Source organism: Aptenodytes patagonicus, chromosome 2 (genome assembly GCF_965638725.1).
Source record: "Aptenodytes patagonicus chromosome 2, bAptPat1.pri.cur, whole genome shotgun sequence".
NCBI lineage: Eukaryota > Metazoa > Chordata > Aves > Sphenisciformes > Spheniscidae > Aptenodytes > Aptenodytes patagonicus.
Genome location: NC_134950.1, coordinates 49,379,208 through 49,401,188, shown reverse-complemented (window position 1 = coordinate 49,401,188; position 21,981 = coordinate 49,379,208). Strand labels below are relative to the sequence as shown.

The window sequence follows — 21,981 nt, the reverse complement described above, 5'->3', positions numbered from 1 at the left end:
GGGACAAATTAGTCACCCTGTCATAACTGGATATTCTGACAAATAGCAAGGCTGCCATAGTCCTAGTAATTTAGTTTTCATGGGTGCAAGGAATTTAGTTTTTGATAACTCTGGTCAAAGATGGAGTTTAGACCGCAGATGACTAATCACAAAAACAGTAGGATGTCTGTAGGAGTGAAAAGAGAATGCTCTCTATTTTTGAAGGGTATTTTTCTTCCTTCCAGAATGACTTCAGAGGAAGGGCCCTACCTGATCTTAGGCAAAACCTTTTTTTTCCAAAAGTAAACTGCTCGTGGGGGCAGCAATCAAAAGCAGAGGCTGTGCGTATCACTGCTCAGTACACACTGGTCCCTCTGCCTGCTCGCTTCTCTGCTTTCCACCATCTCCACATGGCAAGCTCTCCCAGGCCCTTACTTCTGGAGTGGTCCCTGGGCACTGCCGTGATGAAGTCAGTACTACCTGTTCAGACTGAAATCCCCAAAAAATATTTGTCTCAGGGCTGAAGATCCAAATGGACTCAGATGGGAAGGAGAGAAAGGGAGCGACTTCCTGTCCTCATCCAGGGTGCTGTGCCAAAACAAAAGAGCTGCAAGGGCAGCAAACACCTCCTGCAGCTTGCTGCTAAGGATGAAGAGAAATCAAAAACGATTTCTTCTTCGAGTCTGAAGGAGACCCATAACATACATGGGAAAAATCTGTTCTGGGGTAGGAACTGCAAAGTGAATGTTTGCCTTGTGTTTGATCAGCTGAATTAGCACATCCCAGCAAGAGGAGTTCCATTTTTGGACCCACTACTCTAGTCACTAGCTACCCTGGTGTGGCCGCTGAGCTAAAACTGATCTTAGCAAACGCAGTGTACAGTTTGAAAATAGTACAGTTACTTCCAAAGAGAAATTACATGCAAAGCTAAGGCAGAGCGGGGTGACAGGAGAATTACACATGCTCGTCAGAAAAAAGGACAGTGCATATTCATTCCTTCTAAAATTTGAAACCAAAAAAACCCCCAATGTCTCCTTTGCAAGGGGCTCTGTAAAGCAGGATGTCCATCAAACACAAGGCCTTGAGTAGGTACATGGGCAGCACATGTTTAATGTCAGCTACAGTTTAAAAAACAGAGATTGCCCCAGAAAATATTATTTCAGTCTTGGTTTTTCTTGAGTTACTGCTTCCCTGGGAGACTCGAGCATGAAAGACATTGAAAATACCAGTCCCCTGGAAAGCAGGTATATTGAACCGCCCACAGAACTGCTTTTCTATACATTGCTACTTTCAGTTTCTGTGTTTTATTTGCATGACAGTCTGTGTCCATCACCTCCTGAAAGTGTATCCTTTTGTTTACCTCTCTCCCTCCACACATCCTTCCCTTCTGCTGTTTTTGCAGCTGTTGTTTCTCACCATCCCTCCATGCCAATCCTACCTTTTACTTCCATTTTAGCCAGGCAATTCTTGTCCTCCCCTTCCCTGCTCTTACTAAATGCTTGGCTCACGTTCCTTCCTCCCCCTCAGTCCCAGGGACGGGTCCCCGTGCAGCTCTGCCCTTCTTTCTGTCTCCTCCTCCTCGCACGGTTCTCCTCAGTGCAGCTTTTCTACCTAAAATAATCTAAACTGCTTTCCTACACGAGGAGGCCTTTGCTCCTCATGCTTCTGTGAATTCCCATGCTGTGCACGACCATCCCCTCCTCCTAGCTGACGAATTACATCTCCTTCCCAGACTCCCTTTCTGTCTGCTTCCCTGACACCGGCCAGCTGTGCTGTTTCCTGATGTTTCCGTGCCCTTTTCACTGGTTCCTTCTCAAACCCCACTCTAAGCAATTTCTGCCAGCGGTTCACCCTTAACATTTAGTAATTACCTTGGCCACTCAGGTTTGTTTCTTCCTCCACTTTCTGAAGCTGCTTGACCACTTTTGCTTGAGAGAGTGGAACTGCGTTGGCTGGGAAAAGAGAAAAAGAAATGGGGAATTTCTCGATGAAGGAAGCAAATGGGCGACCTCTGAAAGATCTAAACTCTCTAAACCGTTTTTTAGACTCTTTCCTGCTTTCTCCCAAAATAAACCATTCAGAAGGGCGGGGGTAGGATTTCAGTTTCTGAGACGCCCCTAAGAGCAGAGACTCCCGGGGTACCCTAGCAGGCAGAGCCACCCTGGGGCGCAGAGGCTGAGTGTAGAAAGGACGGGCCAGTTGTTCAGGATCCTGACCATCCCCTGAGGATAACAGATCTATGGAGGGGTGAGTGTGGGGTAGGAGCACGGCAGCTAAAAATCAGTTCTTAAATAAGTAACTGAAATGTATAATTGCACAAGAGCACTGAATAGAGGTTTCTGTTAATCTATGATCCGATAATCTTCTTTCATTGCCTCTTAGCAACAGAATTACAAACTGAGGACGGAAAGCCAGGGCGACTTAAAATTCCTCTCCTTGCTGAGCAGAGAGGGGAAAAGGTCCCCCTCTGGGCAGGCACAACAGGTTTTCCAGGTACTGGCTATATTGTGCCTTTCAGCACTGTTATGCAGACACCTGATTTTCAAGTTGCCCAAAGTCCAGCTCAGCTGGGCAAAAAAAAAAATTGTTTGTAAGAATTAGCAAACTTCACTCACAGAAACACAGGATAATCCAAACAAATACATCCACGGACTCCGTTAAGATCGTATGTCGTAAGCAGGAAGAAGGGACTGGTGGGCCAAAACTGCTGCACTGGAAATTACTCTTAACTGGAGGATAAAAACAACAGTCATCACACCTTTTCGGGGAACCACGATGTCACAGAGATGCTCAGAGTGGTGCAGGAAGGTGTTACCCTACTGCAACGATCCCTACCCAGAGCCACTGGCCTTCATTGTCCAATCTTTGAGAGACACTCTGCACCCGACGGTGCCAGCCTACCTCAGCCCTCTCCTAGGTTCAGCTATTTTCATGAACATCACAAAAAGTGTTAGATTTAGGTGCCTACCACCATGCTCTTTACATCTCAGCCTCTTTTTTCCATCTCCTTCTTACCTTTTTTTCTTCTTCTGTGCTTTTTAACTAAAGAGTCTGGAGCAGCCAGACAAGCCATCATCTTTTGCAAAGTTGCTATGAATCTGGGGGCAGAGAGGCAGTTAAAAGACATGCTATAAGCTGCTTGTCAGCCAGGCTCAGCCGCATCTCGGAGAGGCTGATAAGACTGCACGCCCTGCTTGTCATTTAGCAGATTCCCCCTCACAGTCCAGCTCGGATGCCTTTTTCTTTGCACGTGCCGTGATCCTCAGAGACAAGACTCCAGCAACGGCACCTTCCTCCCACCTTGAGAAATTTGTTCCACGTACTGCAGAAGGAATGGGCTCCCATCCCAGCGGTGCTGCCCAGCAGCAGAGGAGAGAGGGGAGGTATTTCAGCCAAAGGGCAACAGACCCAAGGGTGCTGTTAAAATGAAAGTTTAATTTAATATTTACATTTTTAAAGGATTAACTTTGCTTTGCCGGGTTTGTTTATCTTCAGCCAAGGACATGGCTTATTTTTGGTTTTTACAGTGATGTTTTGCTCTGAGCCAAGACCTGCCTATGCCAGTCCCATGAACCCTGTTTAAGAGAGTCACTTTGTACCACAGTATGGCTCTGCTCCAGGTTGCTGGAGCCATTTATTCCCAGGCCAAACCAACTGTGGTGGCATGGGTCTGGCCAAGGGGGCTGCAGAGCTCCACGACCGCTGGGTGCCCTGCCATGGGCCACGGGGCAGGATCCCCTTGGGAAGGAGCTGACAGGCAGGCGAACAGGAAGGGCAGAACAGGGCACTCTGCTACCTCTCCTCTATTTTTTTGGGTGGCTGGGTGAAAGGAACAGCCGGAGTAGTTCTGGCTTTCGAAAGAGCCCAAGGGGTGGTTTCTCAAAGCAATTACGCCTGTGTTGGTAGGTGTTACTAGAGTACTTATGGACCTCTGCAGGAAATGAACCCACCATCCACAAGCCAGTTGCGTGTATGCAGCATGCAGTTGTGCATGCCACTTCAGGCAGAGGGGGGAAAAAGTCTTCATAAGCCGTGTATAGCTCAGTGCTTTCATGCACTGAGTTTTTCCCAACTTCTGCATGCCAACCCTGGGGTTAAAAAAAAAAAAAAAGATGACAAAATTCTCAACGGAAAGGAGTGTGACTAGCAATTACACACTTTTCCTGCTATTTACAGCCTTCCTCACATAATGGTACAAAGAAGGAGCAAAATTAGTACGTGTTCCTCTTTTTATGTGACTTTTCGTACTTTGCGGAGGAACTTCAATAGACTCATCAAGCTGATACTAATAAAAGATCCACAATTCTGTCTATAGTCAAATATTCCCCAGATAATAGTCGTGGGCTAGAGTTATTTGCTGGTTTTGCTCATCTCAGGCTATGCTTCTTTCATCATTTTTCAAAGACTAAAGCACCTACTTGCCAAGTATCAACTTTAAAGAAAAAGCTAAAATTTACTTTTTCCCTGTCACCAGGAGCCCAATAGCTAACGACGTCAAGCTCATGGGAAATCATCAATACCAAGTAGTAGCCGATAGTGTAGAGAAGTCCAATACTGAGGACAGAGGGAATCTTTTAAATTCCGTGAAGGAAAGCAGAATAAAGAAAATCATCCAGAGTGTATAAGTCTTTTGTCCTCTGTTGGGGGAGAATGTTAATTAGCGAGGGTGGATAAGGATTTCAATCTGACATTTCAAAGCATTTTGAGGGATCCAAGCGATCCTAAGGACTTGTCTATTTGGCCACACTTGAGAGTTAGTTAAGGCAGTATGTGAACATGAAGCGTGGTAACTATTCTTCTAGGTGTGGACAAGCTGCTAGGCTCGGTGCCTTCTCTGGCCTACGTGAAAGGGGATTAAAATTCCTTTGAAACACGCTTAGAGGGGAAAATCACAGAGATGAAGGGGATTAAATGAATTTAGTTTACCAGCACATATTTCCCTAAGTTGGTTTCCAGTAGCTCCAATATTATGGGCTGTGATGCAGTTTCAGGAAGACATGGGATGCTGTGCACTGCATCATGTAGTAGCGAAGGGACCGTAGCACTGCCCTACAAACAGGGAGGGCACTACCTGGCAGATGCCTTTGGGCAGGAGGCCTTGTGTGGCCCCCAGATCAGCTCTGCATGAATGCTGGGGTGATGAGGAGCAGGAGTGGTCCATGAGCTCTGGTCTGGGAACTGCTGTTAGAAGGGCCAGTACAACAATCACAGTTCATACTATAAAGACTCCAGATTTTCTTGGATTACTTTAGTCAAGCAACACTGAATTCCTCAGAGATTTGAACAAACCAAACTCAACCTCTGGAGGAAAAAATGTCCCAAAAGGTAAAACACAACCTAGGCATGTTTTACTGGTACATTCTACAGCATAATCCGCATTACAGAATGTATAGATTTTATAGCCAAGCAAGGAGAAGGGTTTAGACTAACTGCCTGAATATGAAAGACCTGTGGGCTTAATTGAAGTTAAGTCATTGGTGTATAGCATTCAGTGGACAAACATTCAGCATCAAGGGATCCTCTGGACAGCTCTGCTACTAGCTTGAATTGCTGTGAGCAAGGAAAATGAGCCTTCATAGAAAGTTGCTTGAGACCTCCACATCCCATGACAGTGAGCAATGGGAATAATTCCCCAATAGCTCCATGTTCATCCAGCGCTGTGGATCACTCCATTTGCATGGTGGTTTTTTACACAATATTTAAATGTGGACTCCAGTTTGTAAAACAAGCTGTTGGAGTCAGGAACTCAAACTTCCTACCTCTCTGACTTGAGTACAGGTATACATCTTTTTTCCTAGCTATAGCAGAGATCTGACTGGCTGCTGTAAGCCAGCTACTCTTTCACCCCCCAGACACTACATACTGCATGACACAGAGAGGGTTTGCTGGATAGGGTGGTTGTTGTTCTGCTTGAGTTTGTCCTAAACACAGAGCAGGCCTCTGCTTCATTATTGTTATTGATAAAGCAACCCTGGATGCAGAACAAGTCCTGAACAGTCCTGTGACTGAACAGTTTCTCAGCAATGGTATGTGGTGGGCCCATATACTATGCGGACCAAGAAAAAGAAGCTATATGCTCCCCAGAAAAAACATACGCAAACACAAGGCAGGGATAAAATGCATACCCCCAACTGCAAAAAGCAGATTTTATAATAGCTGTGATTGTAGATCTAGAACAGTGGCACAATGGCCATAAATAAGCTAAGTTGTAGCCTCAGCTGATATATATTTTATTTTTGTGCTACGAGAGGTGTTCTGAACCTAGTTCAGAGGTAGTGAGCAAAGAAACTGCTATTTTTGTCCTCAGCAAATGTTGCACTGAACTATTCACAAGCTTGCACTCTATAACCCTGAGCATGTACCTGTTACGTGATTAGAATTCAGTCTCCCAGCTTGGCTGGCAGTAGGTAAAGGGGGTTATAACCACAGGGGCTTAATCAGGGAAAAGTATACACATGTTGCCTTTGTTCACCCACTTAAAGCAGCAATCTGTGTTTGCAATTATGTAAGGCAGACAGCACTTCATACAGAATGCATACTGGAGAGTCTGTGTATTTACATATATGAAAACATACACAAGCTAGATTTTCCCTTACAATATACCAAGTCATGACTGCCAGTTAATCTCCTGTTGACTCATGTAGCCCACAGCATTTCAAAGTGTACAAATTATTTTTGTCCCACGTAGTACAAAAGTAGCTCGTCTTACTGGCAATGTGGTGAGAAGCACTAGGAGTCTTAGAGCTACTCATATTTTTTATGGTATGCCTTCACCACGTATTCCCTACCTTGCTCACAGAGTTAGCTTTCACGTGTACTACAGGTATAACCAGCAACAGCTTTTGGCTGAGGTAAGCTGGTCTAAGAGCAGCAGCTGGTCTACAATAGCTATTAACTCTTTTCTTCTGCTTATGCATCACACTGTTTGCTGATTCCGCAGCATAGAAGTGTCTAGCCCTTCTTCAACAGTTTTTCTCCTTGAAATGTTGTAGTATACTTTATTCTTGTTCTTAAAAGTTGAGGAAGAGCAAAAAGACAAAAAAAGGAAATCCAGATGTTATTGCTGAACTGTACATAAGGTTCATAATCTGCCCTGTTCCTGCCCTTTTGAGATACCTTTTTCTTTCTATCCCTCAAAAGATACAAGGTTGTTTCCTCTCAGATCCATTTTCATGCGGTACACGTTTGTTTTTGCCACATCGGTGACACTGGCAAATGTACTTCGAAGCTGATGCAAAAGTTCAGTGAAGCCCGTGGTAGATACAAGAACACTGTTTATGAGATAAAATGATTAGTACAGCATTTCCTCAGAGCTTTTGGCATGGAGGAAGGCACCGGCTCAGTTAATAAAAAGAAAGGCATAGATGTGTGACTGTCACTGTAACTTGGTAGCTTCCCGCTCAACAGTGTGCCCAGTGGATTTTATTCCAGGGCAGATGGGGATCTTATTCCGAGGTGAGGCAGATTGGCAGGGGGGTATAGGGGCTGGGCAGCCCAGGACACATGACAGAGTGTAAAGGCACTCACGGGCACTCCAGTGACAGTTCATATCCAAGCTGCATCCAGATGAGTCCATGTGGGGATCTACATATATTGATCTCCACTAAAGAAAGATTGAGTAATTTAAATGACATTATAGGATGATTAGCCATTAACCAATGGCTAATTTGGCCCTGTGCAAATTTGAAGAAGCTTTTGAAGAGACTACCCAGGTGGCCCTGCATGCTGGAAAAACAGGCATTTCCACACACCTATTTGTATTCAGGTACCAGAATGAAGTGCCTTAGACTCAGCATTTTACAATCTTGAACAGCAAGATGCTGAGCAAAGTACATAGCTGCAATAGCTTTAGCAAATATATATATAACCTAAGAAAAGATTATAATTTAACCCTACAGAATCTTTTTAATGGTTATAATAGCTAAGAGAAGATTTTCATTGTCATGTCTGATCTAACTATTCATTTGACATCTGCAGTCCACTGAGAATGAATTGAGAATTTATGGAGATTTCCTTAAAAAGTTTCATACACTCCCAAAAGAGCCTAGCCAAGACCCTGTGAAAATAGTGGCTTCCGTTAATGTTTTTTGCTATCAGAAACATTTGCATCATGTTGTAGATTTACTGTGTAACTCTCACTGTAAGAAGGGGACAAAAAATAAATTTATATCCTAAACCTTCTAATCATTTTGCTAACAAAGAAATTGACCTTTAAAAACATTGATCTCATGGCAAGTTCCAAGCATCTTTCAGCAATTGGAAAGGTTAAGGCATCAGGGCTGGCACAAGATTATTCAGTTAGCTTTGTGTATAAACTGATTTGGTGGGTTTTTTTTTTTTTTGCAATCACTCGTCTAGACTGATGGATTAGTATGTAGACATGAATACATATTAAAGTTGAAGAATAGAGGTTTGTTTTAGAGGGATCACAGGGACTACAGGGGTAGCTAATGAAGTAGTACCTCGTAGCGATCAGTGCCCAGTGACCTTGGAGTTTAAACACTTCAGAGCAAAACCCTTCTGAGATGAGCAGGTGCCAGGTGAATTCATACATTACAAATGCCCCAAAGCAATGATCATCAAGTTAGATGCTTCTTTTTTTGGACTTTGGGCTATGTCCCAGGATGCTCCTTGGACATAACCTTGCAATGATCAAAACTGGTGATTTTATACCTGAAGCCCAACCCAACCCATCTGTCTTCTAAATTGTTTGTTAACAGTCTACCCTTCCTCGTTTTCAAATTAACTGGATTTGATGTAGGATACAAGATAAGGATGATTTTCTTATTTTTCTGTTTAAGATCAGTAGTGTTTCCTTACTTCCCATTAAAATAGCCAGTGTTAGTCCTAGGAACAAAGAAATCTGAGAATGATCATTAAAACTCTAAATACAGACATACTCCTCATAGAAAATCAAAATGGGCAGCAGGCTGACAAACACGCACACACCACACAAACCTGAAATGCCACTATTTTTTAATGCAATCCTTTACAAATTGAAATTCAAGCTCAAACACGAACCTCCCTGAGCACATTTTTTAATTAGAAAAGTTTTCTCCCTGGCTTTGGAGAGAGGGAAAATGTTACATAATTAGCAAATAGTGAAATCAACAGAAAATCTCTCACTGGCTTCAGCAGTTACTGCATTGAGCACTCGCTGACGTGCCAGAGCTCTGCCACAGCAACTCAGTGGCAGACATCTGGAGTAAAACTCAGAGAGTTCTTGACTCTAGTTCAGAAAATTCAGGCAAACTTCTTCGAGAGGTAAATCTCAGGTCTTTTCCTATAAGTCCCTATGGAATGTTACTCCAGAAAAGTGAAAGAAGGTGTCACATTCGGGTCTCTCTATACTCTACAAAGGATTTTTGCAGAGTTCAGGAATTCATTAATTCTTTGGAAGGTGCTAGGGAAATCTATCCAGATTACCGAATGGCTTACCATCTATCAGCCCCTTTCACTCCAGTGTCACAGGAGAAGCTTACAGGTTTTTATAGTCTAAGTCAGATATTCCAGCCTGTCTGAGCATTTTGTCATGTAGAAGCAGTTGGCTTTCTAAATAAAATCAAATAGAAGGGAATGGAGCAGAGAATAAGGAGCTTATCTACGTAAAACAAGCATAAGTGTGTGAGACTACATGGAATAGAAAGAAAAATACTGTAGCACAGTTGGAAAAATCCTTGACATAAACAAGAGTATTAGCAGGACGTGTTTGTTCTTGACCTGAACACTGTAATGCTTCCAAGCAGGGAACATGCTTTCATTAAAAATAGGCATTAATTCTAATTCTTCAGAGATGAACTTCAACTGATTTGGAATTCAGATAAGCCTTAAAGCATTTACATATTTTAGGATTATCTAAATTTTTCCATAACTGGGGGTCTCATACTTCTTGGCTTCCATAAGGCTGAGGTTACTGTGCACACCAGGGACTCTGCCATTCTCTTCTCCGGCCCCCTAATCACCCTGTATGCTGGGTGATCACCCCTTCTTCTGGGTTTTGTGTGTCCCCTAGCCCCCAGATAGCCCTATGTTATCTCTGTATCAGCTATATAACCCTACTGTTTCTTCCACACCAGGATTCCTAAATAAATATCTCTTTCTGAGGAGTTTTCAGTGACTCTGTTTACTCTTCTCTTACAGTAGGGCTTTTATGCTATTGCTCTGTGCAAAGGCTCCGTGTTGTACCACTTTCCTTGTGGCATGTATCCTGCTAGCAGTCTCTGGGAGCTGCCCTGTTCCCTGCTCTTCATGGCAGCTTCCCTACTCCTTCAGAAGGCCTAGGTTTTCCCAGCCCCACTTACTCCTCAGTGCTCAGCGCCTTGTCATTTCACATTCCCATATTTTTTTATCTGGGATAAGTTACTCAGTTTATAAGCGTCAGACTCCACCGCACAGAAAAGGTTTAACAACAATAGACAGACAACAGTCAATCAGCACTTGTTGGATGCTCAGCAGTTACCCATCCCCTTTCTCCTTTTCCCTCCCACAATCACATGTTTTGATTCTCCACCAAGGGAGAATCATTCTTCTCAGCCAGCTATTCCAAATTCCTGAGCCCTCCCATACATTTTACAGAAAGCATTAGCATATTGTGCTAGTAGGTTGAGGCTGACAATGGAAGGAGGAAGACCTACCTAGCATTGGTTTCACTAGGCTATAGTAATTTTAAATTAGGTTCACATGTAGAATTCTGTATAAATTCTAGACGCTCCATGGCCTTCCAGATCAGAGAAATAATAAAGACTTTTTTTTTTTTTTACCTTCTCACTGAGTCCACTTGTATCTTAGAACTTACAGAAATAATCTAGTCATCTGCAAAATGTGTGAGTGGAGATTGTGAATCTCCAAAGTCTAATTTCCCTTCAGAATGGTGTCTCTGCTAACAGTCGAAGGATCCCTATCCAGGCTATGTATGGGATGGCAAGAGTTCAAAAAAGCAGCAAATGAAGGACAAGAAAAAAAATTCATATTGGGGCTTAGAATTTTCCATGCTCCTTATTCACTTTAAAAACCAGCTGCCAAAAGGTCAATGTTATAAAAGAGGAAAGTAAAGTAGATAATATGGACAGTTGAAATGTACTATCCCTGTAGACCTGATTTTTCGGAAACTGCTACCTTGCAGGAAAACAGGAAAAATAATTATTTTTTGAAGTTATTCTCCTATAGGAGAGCAATTTCACATACAGGCAGGTGCCAATATCATTAGCTCCTTGGCATTATTTCCTTGCAGAACAGCTGATAGCAAATGACAGGACAGTCTACTTGCACTAGAATACAGATAATTTCTCTTCCTGACATACAAAGTTTTACTGCTTCAGAGAAACATTTACAAACAATGAGAGCAAAATAATGAAGTAAAGTGTCGATGCACAGATTTAAGAGCAGTATTTGCCTTTCTAAGGTCTGTATACAACCCACAAGCACTAGATTGCGGCATGATTTGTTACTGCTGGGCACCTTGCATTGACTTTTATGTGCATGCAAAGTGAGTGTAGAATGATACCTACGTATCAGCCTGCTTTGCTGTAAGTACAAAGGGCACTTTGATCCCGATTCAGGAGATTACTGTAATATAGATTTTTTCAAACACCAACTTTGCCTAAAGAGAACAACTGCATAAAGCAGCCTGAAGGCATGAAAGCCACTGGAGAATACCGTCCACGACTTCTCTCTAAGACCTTCATCGTAATCCTATTCAAGTTAAGAGGCAAAATTGCTTTTTGTTAGAATACTGTGAAAACAGTAAAAACTAAGTGTGCCAGCTCCTGAGAACAGAAGTGTAGAGTCAGGGTTGTTTAGGACATGGAGAGAAGGAAATGCCAAATAGGCCTGTTTCTTTGTCTCTCCACTAACACAGGGTACAGTATGGACAATTTTTATGTGATGCAGCTGGAGAAACCCAGCTACACCATGCCTACTCTCCCAGTTGACAACTTCTCCCAACTTAGGTTGGGGCTGAGTTCACCCCTGAAAAACCTCTTACCTAAATGTACATTTCAGAGCATAACAATAACATTTCCAGCCTAATAAGAGTTTGGCAACTAGAACGTTAGCTAGATGCTAATATAAGCTACCAGTCTATGCTAGTTGCCTTGGCTCTCCTTCTGGGGTGTATGGAACAAGAGAGGACTCATTTCACTTTTCCGAGACCTTTATCTTCCCAAGGGGACAGATCTCTTGAGGTCTCTTCCCAGTGACTAAGAGGAAACCTCAGTGTCTACCTGAAGATTAGGCAAGATGAATCCTCAGGAACTTCTGGTGAGAGGCAGATGTTGTCAGATCCTATCTAAATTAGGTTTCAAAAAGAAACATTGCTCCTTTTCAACAAGCAGGGGAACTGCTTGGGAATCTGTCTCCCAGCATGGACCATTAGCACTGCTTGAGCCAAACAATGAACAAACTCCATCACCCGTATACTGAGTCTGCATCTATATGTGGGAACTGGTCTTCAGAAAGCACTGAATACATTGAGAAGAAACATGGAGCAGGCCCAGAGAAAGCATTGGGGCATTATCGTGCCCAACCTGAGGGCAAGGTAAAGATCTAGAACTGGTTGGATTTCTGGACAAACAAGGGTCATTTGCATTATTTTGTGGAGGGCTTTCTACGAGCCTAATCTCCCCAGGCAAGGGTCATGTTTGTGTCCGTTACTTATTCTCTTTGCTCTCTGCAGTCCTTCCATTGACTGCAATGGCAGTGCTATTCATGGACTGACTCTAGGATTGGACTGTTTACTAAGCAAATAATCAGAATCAGCAGATTTGGAGTCATATGGGCACCCAATAAGCAGCCTGTTTTGTTGTCGGATCGGCTATAAAATCCCAAATCCCCTCAGCTCCTAGCTGTTGACACCAAGGCTCACTAACAGCAAACAGAATGGCCTTTCACTCTGTGCTCTTTGTTTTCTTAGCTGGACTGCTATTTTTCTCTGAAGCTGCACCACTGGTGAGTCTCTTTTTATTCAAACTCAATCATTACAAGAATGATAATCTAGATTTTCTAGATGACTAGCATCCTCCTCATCCATGAAATTTTGTAACCATTAGGCTTTGCTGGAGTATTATTTTACTACCATTTTTAAAGTAGCTTTTTCAGAATTCTTAAAACTTCTTTTTTTGCCGTTTAGCCATCTGTTTTAGGATATTATGAAAGGGTCAGGGATCTAGGAGGTGTGACCTTTTATTTCTGTCTGTTTCTGTCAGTTCGTTACTCACATCCCGTATCTTCAATATACAGGCAGCTTTACCTTCTTCACCAAACAAGTGCTTCTCTAAAGCACTAAAAAAATATTTTTGCAGTATGACTAAGGATTCCTTATAGTATAACGAAGCTTAAGAAACAAATACTCTTTCAGCCTTAGGGATGTCGTAGGTATTTCTTTGTTGGTTTCCTAGGCTAACATACTCTGCCTGCATTTATAATAATTTACTGTTTCCTTATTTGTGACCTCATTAAAAAGGTATACTTTTTAATATTTTCCCAGGCCCATGCACAACTGTACATATTTATCAAGCAATCTCTTTGTGTGTGTGTAATAAAGTTATCAGTATAAAGTTCTAAGATACTCTGCTTTAAGAAATAGATGTTTGCGAACTAGCTTTGAATACCATTTGGCAAAGAACTTGCTTTTAAAACGTTAATTCCGCAATAAGAATCCATCTTTTCTTTGAAAGAAGGTTTTTGCAGGGCTGGTGAACAGCTCCTATACAACCTCTCCCACTTTCCCCAAGGTGTCCCATGGCTCTGTTGATTCCAAATGCCCTCTCATGGTGAAAGTGCTGGATGCAGTCAGAGGAAGTCCTGCAGCTAACGTAGCTGTTAAAGTCTTTAAAAAGGCTGCAGATGGAAGCTGGCAGGACTTTGCGACTGGGTAAGTTATGCGGTCTTATGGAGCCATTTTCAAGGTGCCTCGGGCAAACAATTGAGAAATAAAGGGAATGGAGCTCTGATCAAAAAAAACCAAAATGTTTTCTAGCACGTGTGACACTATCACTGTTAACAGCACATGAATTCTGGTCTAAAATCCATCAGATTCAAGTGGAACTTACCCATGACTGAAATACATGCTAATTGTAAAAATATGTTGAGATGCTTATCTTATCTTTGTAAGGGAATAGGTTTAATAATTATTCTCCTAGCTTCAGTACTATATTTCCCTTCTATAAAAAGAAATTAATTAAAAGCCTATTAACCAGAATTTTGTAGGTAATCCAGACTAACCTACTATCTTCATATGCAATGGATATAGAGCTTTATTTGCAGCAGTCACATACAAAATCCTCTCTGTAAGCTTTGTCTGTACACATGCAAACAATAAGTGCATTAGTTGTCTTCTCCTGTGTAACAAACATGCTGGTTGGAAGAAACTCCTTGGCCAGAAAGTTTTAAAGAGTCCCATTGTAACGCAACACAGAAGCACAATCTCAGCATTTGTTTGTGGTCATTTCTAGAGATCTGCATGGCTTTTGCTAGAATGACAGCTTAATACATACAAAGCATCCTCAGAACATCACTGAGAGGCAGGCAATAATGCTGTTATCTTCAGTCTGTGGGAAAAGTATGGGCAACAGAGGAATACAGGTTACTAAAATTCAAATGCCTGAATACCTCACCTATTTAAGTTTCATTTTAACAACTCAGTGAATCAGATTTTTAAATAAGTCAAGAGAAATCTCTAGTAACAGCAGGATATGCAAGCACAGAATGACAAGCACAAGCATGGGCAGAAGCCACCAGAGCATCTGACGGTCTTTTAGTAGGATTTTTATAGTATGATTTACATAAAAGTTGCAGGGAAAAAAACAGAGGAAAAGACTACAAGGAGAGAGGAACCTTTCTCTCCATCTCAGGGGTTGCTTTTTATAAAATTCAAAACAAAAAATACTTTTCCCCATTGAAAAGGAACAAGAATGGTTAGGAGATTGAAGGAGAAACAAACACCTCCACTCCCAAATGCCGAATGTTAATCTAGGAACAAATGACTCTCAGAATGGATTTATATACTTTAACGAACAGAGAAACCCCATGAAAAAATGACATGTTGTTTTCAAGGAAAGTGGAGACAAGGATAGTGTCTCGTCCTTAGTGAGTATTTCTGCCATTATTAGGAAACCCAGATTATTTCAAATGTTTCATCAAGTGCTCTTGAACATGTAATACAAAATACAATTTACAGAGGAATAAGATAAATGCAACATCAGTGTTAAATGCCCTCACTTTGGGGGCATAACAGTGTTTTCTTGTTCAGTTTGCAATGCTGCTCTCAACAAGCCCAAGGAGACAAATCCCGCAGTTCTTAGCCAACCTCTGTTGACACTTTAGGTCAGTACACCCCTGAGAAAATCAAATCACTTCTTCTTAAATATAAGTTGAGAAGATTAACCCTAGGCAAGTGAGAAGCATTTTTCTGGGGGAAGGCAGTGGAGGAAAATTAAACCACAATTTTTATTGTAGGTAAAGATTTTGACCTTTCCCTTGACTTGCATCTTAACCAAGGCTGCTTTCAGCAATACCATTGACTTTAGCTGATGACACTTGTTTGAACTGGGTTTTCACACGTGATTGCAATTTTTTTTCTTTTGGGAAAACCAGAGTTTCTCTGTGTTAAACCAGATGAAAATCTGAATGCAATCAAGGAACACAATCTGTAACTACTCCTGTCAGGTTAATAATATTTTGAAGTTACAGTACCTAGCAGATGCATATGGAAAAGTTACATTTTGTACAAATGTCTATAAAAGTTTTTTTTTTACCTTTTTGTTTGTTTGTTTTTACCTTGCTAACACATTTTAGGGAATTAAGCAAATGCACCTAGCAACTAGTGAATTTGGGGTAATAGTATTTAAAAGGCAGGGAGGAAGTTAGCATAGCAACAGCTGACTTTATTAAGAGGCTTATTTCAAAATTAGTCTAGCCAAAAATATGTAAGGAGAGATAACTCAAGCTGAGATGCACTCTGAGGAAGGCTTTAGGGCACAGAGACCTAGGAAGCATGTGATCTGGGTTCTATATAAGCTCCTCCCATGACTAGCTTTGACCTTCTCACTCCTCACGTTTTTGGAAATGTAGGTCTTATCGTGTAGTTCAAGAGTTCCAAACATAGTTCTTATGTGACCTAGGTTGTAAATCATAGAAAAAAACCACCAAAACTGCAGCATATTTGAAGTGGTTCCCACCACCTGCCTTTTTTAAAAAAAAAATCCAAAATAATAATTCCTGTTCCTGAGATATTTCTCAGCAGTCTGCACCTAAGGGCAGAGTTTATCTCAGTGCAGCACATGTCCCAAGAGTTCATAAATGTCATTGCACAGACAGTGTAGATTTAACCTGGTCACAATACACAACTAAGGTCCAGACAGTGAAAAAGAGGATCAGGATTGCAGTCTAGGCTGGAGCTGTAGTAATTTAACCAGTGGTTTGCAAATTTTTTGCTGGAAAAGCACAGCTTTTTTAACTTAATTGTCCATCTGACAGCAGATGCTGGCAGTCCACATCCTATTAAGAATAAGCAACCATACTATATTTATTTCCCCAGTCAGACAGAAATACAAGTGCTGTTCAGAAGGAATCACTTGTAGCATTTTGCTACCAGGGCTGAATGCAGGGCATCCTCTGCCTTGTGCTAATCCCATCCAGGCTCTGAATCGCACGCCGTCCTGTTGGCTGTCAATGCAGCAGTAATGCTGAAGGGTTTGCTTGTGAGACCACTTGCATTGAATGGCTACCAGTTAATAACTAAAATTAAGGAAGTGCCATTAACTCCTGGTAGCGGGTGAGAGTCTTCAAGTGAACTCCTGTTTCCCACCTGTTCTGGATGGTTAACATCTGCAACTCTGGGTCAGCACCCATTAGGGAAAGCACCATTCACGCTGCATCCACACTTTTCTCAAACTAAAACTTGTTTACCTGAACAAAGATTTTGAGGCAGACACCATTTTTCCTTTTAGTTGGTTTGTGTCTAGACTATCCAACTTATAAGCAGATGTATGTGAATTGCTAACTTGCACTCTGAACACTTCGGCAGGATCTCAGCAATTCTGTTTCACGGTTTCAAGGACACTCGCCGATGAATTCTTCATCCTTTTACCTATTGCCTTTTATTAAGGCAAAGTAGGTTAAGACAGGAAGTACTAATTAAACCAAACAGAAAACAGATGGGTATACTTCGCAAATTACCTGTGACCCATGTTTCAAGCAGGGCTTGGATTCTCTGCAGGTTTAGTCTACCCTGAATACAGTTGATTTCACTTGTGCTGGACCAGTGAGACTTTCGTCAGTCTTCAAAGTGCTAAAGCTGAAACATAAGAAAACCTGAAAATTAGCATGGGGTTTTCAGTCCTGTTACTTCTTAATTTAAGCAAAAGCTCTGTCATTCAGACTTTTTTCATTCACCACAATTAACCAAAGATGACAAAGAAGATGAAGGAGGAGGCAGCAGCTGGGAAAGAAAAGCTGCAGTAGCACAACTGATTCTGTCTCTGATAAGCAGCGTGTCACTGCTTTCTCCCTTCCTTCTCTTCCTCCTCAAGCTTTTCTGTTTTCTGCCTAGACAACCACTCCTTGCCATAAGGTGGGCAAGTTCCACTAGTTCTTCAAGTCAAGTCTTTCTTCGTTTTTCCTTCAACTACATCATGTGGTTATGAAGTGCTATAAATATCAAACAAATATTTTCAGCAGAAAAAAAAATTAAAACCTGGTAAAAAAAATCAGAAATAAAGTAAAAGGAAGGAAAAGAGATAAATGGGGCTTAGAAGCGAAGTATGTAAATATTTAAACAGCTGTCATACAAAGCTTGCTCCTTTTCAAACAAATAGGGTGCAATGCCAGCTATATTTCCTTCTTGCTTCTGGACTTCATTCACCCACAATTCTTTGTTATGTGATGAGTACATAATCTCTCTGAACTGGGAGTTCCTATTGCTCATTTATATGGCATCCAGTGGAAGAGGCCCCTGCTCTTTGACCACGGCATTGTAATTCAAATTAATAAAATCTTGTGATGCTAAACTGCTGTTCCAAGACACTACCGCTCAGGGTCACATAAAAACGCATCAGTGTATAGGGGTAAAACCTATAGCCTCACTGCTAATAACTAGAGAATAAAATAATTTTCCACTAAAATCTCTCTTCTCTCTTTAATTATCATTTGAGATTTGGCATCTTGCCTTTCATCATGACGATCCTTTTCCTGAGCCACTAACATCTGGTTCCAGAGGGCACTTGGTACAAGTTAAACATAATATTAAAAGAAGGGCCTTAACTATAATCCCTGCCATAGCAACAGAAATGACAAAAAAAGCCAGCCAGCTTTGATTTGTGATGTGTATGGATGAGTTGGTAGCAAGGACAGGCTCTGCAATGTGGAAACATACACTACATAGAAGGAGGGAATTATTTCAGATTATTAGAAACCATTCAATGTAGAATTTGGCTGTGCAGCACCGCTGCTATTTAATATTCCACACTGACTGTTTCTGTTTAGCATCTAAATGACAGTATAAAGTACTTATGTAGATATTTTATCATTACAGGAAAACCACAGAGTATGGGGAGATCCATGAGCTCACAACAGAAGAACAGTTTGTAGAAGGAATATACAGGGTTGAGTTTGACACCAGCTCTTACTGGAAGGGACTTGGCCTTTCCCCATTCCATGAATATGCTGATGTAAGTATTTGCAAATATACCTAATAACCTACATACTGTGTATTGGCATCAGCTGGACAGGACAAATACAGTCCGTAAATACTGAATTCGGTGAAACGGTTCACTGCCACGTAAGATTGTGTAAATAAAGGCAGTATACAGCTGGCTAAGCCAAAGGAAGTAGCCAACTTCCCCGCAAATACTGACATAGCTCTTCCAAAGTGGAGCTGTGCCCACTCACCCATTCAGACCAGTAGGGACCTTTGTTCAAACAGAGCTACATTTTTCAAAAGCACACAGCATTTAAAAAACAAACAAGAAAAAGAAAAAAAGACTGCTTTTATCATTGCTGAAGGAACATAGGGATTTGAAAACCCTCATTTTATAGGAGATGAGCTCTTCTTTAATCAGAGGCATTTCCCTCATATCAGTCACCTGAAAAATCCATGAATTCTACTATGACCTGTAATTACAGGATAAAACAGTTCTTTCTGATGTGCCTTTTTTTTTTTTTTAAATGTTGCTGTTTCAGTTTAACCCGGCAGGCGGCTAAACACCACACAACCGTTCGCTCACTCCTCCCCACCCCCAGTGGCATAGGGGAGAGAATTGGGGGAAAAAAGTAAAATTCGTGGGTTGAGATAAAGACAGTTTAATAGGACAGAAAAGGAAGGGGAAATAATAATAATAATAGTAATAATAATAATAATAATAATGATAAAAGAATATACAAAGCAAGTGATGCACAATACAATTGCTCACCACCCACCGACCAATGCCCAGCCAGTTCCTGAGCAGCGGTCACTGCCCCCCGGCCAACTCCCCCCAGTTTATATACTGAGTATGACATCCCATGGTATGGAATATCCCTTTGGCCAGTTTGGGTCAGCTGTCCTGGCTGTGCCCCCTCCCAGCTTCTCGCTGGCAGGGCGTGAGAAGCTGAAAAGTCCTTGACTTAGTATAAACACTGCTTAGCAACAACTAAAACATCAGTGTGTTATCAACATTATTCTCATCCTAAATCCAAAACTCAGCACTGTACCAGCTGCTAGGAAGAAAATTAACTCTCTCCCAGCTGAAACAGTTACTCAGTACTGAAATATGCAATAGAAAAAAAAGGCATAAAAATAGAAAGAAATAACCGTAGTGGGAAAGGAAAAGTAGGCTGTTTCATCAATACCTCAATTTCATAAGCAGGCCAGCAATATAATCATGTCTTGTGCCTCCCTTTGCTCTCAGCCCTACACTGATTTATGATGTGTTCTATTCTATGACATTTACTTAGCACTTCCAAAAATTTTGTTTAAATTCTTCAGGCTTAATCTGCCGTTAAATTTAAGTTTCCCCTAATTAAGCAGTCTGGAATGGCTACAGGTTGCGTTGTAGAACATTTTAAACCACAAGTTTATGAAGCTCTGTGGAAGACTAAAACAAATGACTGAGGCCCAGGTCCATAAAAGTCTGAGGTGTGGCTTGGGTCATTTAGGTCAAATAAACCTGACTGTGTACAATGTAACTGAAGCCTACAGTCCTCACGTCCCAGCAGCTTAGACTTTGGCAAGACTGGGATGACACCAAGTTGAGTGGTGCAGTTGACACGCCTGAGGGAAGGGATGTCATCCAGAGGGACCTGGACAAGCTTGAGACGTGGGCCTGTGTGAACCTCATGAGGTTCAACAAGGCCAAGTGCAGGGTCCTGCATCTGGGTCAGGGCAACCCCTGGTATCAATACAGGCTGGGGGATGAAGGGATTGAGAGCAGCCCTGCCGAGAAGGACTTGGGGGTACTGGTGGATGAAGAGCTGGATGTGAGCCAGCAATGTGCGCTCGCAGCCCAGAAGGCCAATCGTATCCTGGGCTGCATCCAAAGAAGCGTGGCCAGCAGGTCGAGGGAGGGGATTCTGCCCCTCTACCCTGCTCTGGTGAGACCCCACCTGGAGTACTGCGTCCAGCTCTGGAGCCCTCAGCACAGGAAAGACCCGGACCTGTTGGAGCGGGTCCAGAGGAGGGCCACAAAAATGATCAGGGGGCTGGAACACCTCTCCTGTGAGGACAGGCTGAGAGAGTTAGGGTTGTTCAGCCTGGAGAAGAGAAAGCTTTGAGGAGACCTTATGGCAGCCTTTCAATACTTAAAGGGGGTAAACTTTTTAGCAGGGCCTGTAGCGATTAGACAAGGGGTAATGTACTATTATATACTAAACATACTAAAAGAGGGTAGATTGAGACTAGATCTAAGGAAGAAATTTTTTACGCTGAGGGTGGTGAAACACTGGCAGAGGTTGCCCAGAGAGGTGGTGGATGCCCCATCCCTGGAAACATTCAAGGTCGGGTTGGACGGGGCTCTGAGCAACCTGATCTAGTTGAAGATGTCCCTGCCCACAGCAGGGGGGTTGGACTAGATGACCTTTAGAGGTCCCTTCCAACCCGAACTATTCTATGATTCTATGACTCTTTGTGGACCTGGGTCCAAATTCACAAATTTCTCAGTCTTCAGCGAGCATCACAAAGTAATGGGGAGCATTACCCTTAGAACGGTGAAATCCTTGATTGAACAGAACTGGCAAAGTAGCCTGCAGAAGAAATGGAGTGTGCGTGCTAATTCTTAATAAGGTAGGTCTGAATGTTCGTTGTTCATCATGATCACAAGTTTTCTCTTTTCCAGGTGGTGTTCACTGCTAATGATTCCGGTCACCGCCACTATACCATTGCCGCTCTCCTCAGTCCTTTCTCTTATTCAACCACTGCTGTTGTCAGTGATCCCCAGGAATAAACATGTACTGTCATTACACAAATACCCTCCTCTGCTAGAACTGTCGTAGGCTTTTAGGAGGAAGGTTTTTCCTCCTGCTAATGCATAACTTTTTGCTACATTAGTTTTTTTTTCCATTTTGTAACCTGGCAAACTTCAGACAAGTCAATAAAACGTTACTTCTTTAAAACAGTTTTGATTCTGTTGGTGAAATTTTATTGTGTTCTAAGGTATCATGATTTGTGTTCAAGTGCAAAGGACATCCGGAAGTCATGCATGGGATATGGAAGCAAATTAACACTTGATTTGGGTCTGTTATCTTCCTCCACTACCTTAAAAAAGTCCCACTATCAACTAGGTCACAGGGTAAATAGGAGAAATACTGAATACCTAGCAGCAGAACAAACAGTGCAGAAAGACTGTTGAAATATATATATCCAGAGAGCTGAAAGAGTTAAAATGTGTGTACCTTTACTTAAAACTTCAGGCAAACCTCAACACTTTGTCGTTTCAAGAGGATAGTTTGCGGCTCAATCTAGAAAGTTCTGAAGCAATTTCAATTAGCACCCTTTTTAACAACTTTGATCTTTAACCCAGTTGGCTACTGTAT

The 21,981-nt window shown here is 42.0% G+C and overlaps 1 protein-coding gene across 1 annotated transcript; it reads left to right on the top strand.

Moving 5' to 3' along the window:
- Positions 1-12,829: 12,829 nt before the first annotated feature.
- Positions 12,830-21,563, top strand: LOC143156394 (transthyretin). Its single transcript, XM_076329792.1, has 4 exons — positions 12,830-12,924; positions 13,710-13,849; positions 18,509-18,644; positions 21,285-21,563. Exons 1-4 carry the CDS (start codon positions 12,856-12,858, stop codon positions 21,390-21,392), a joined length of 453 nt encoding a protein of 150 aa, XP_076185907.1. The 5' UTR covers positions 12,830-12,855; the 3' UTR covers positions 21,393-21,563.
- The last annotated feature ends 418 nt before the right edge of the window (positions 21,564-21,981 follow it).

Coding starts and splice junctions, on each gene's coding strand:
- LOC143156394 (XM_076329792.1), top strand. CDS start 12,856: ATGGCCTTTCACTCTGTGCTCTTTGTTTTCTTAGCTGGACTGCTATTT. Junction 12,925..13,709: donor TCTCTGAAGCTGCACCACTG/GTGAGTCTCTTT, acceptor ACTTTCCCCAAG/GTGTCCCATGGCTCTGTTGA. Junction 18,645..21,284: donor CATTCCATGAATATGCTGAT/GTAAGTATTTGC, acceptor TCTCTTTTCCAG/GTGGTGTTCACTGCTAATGA.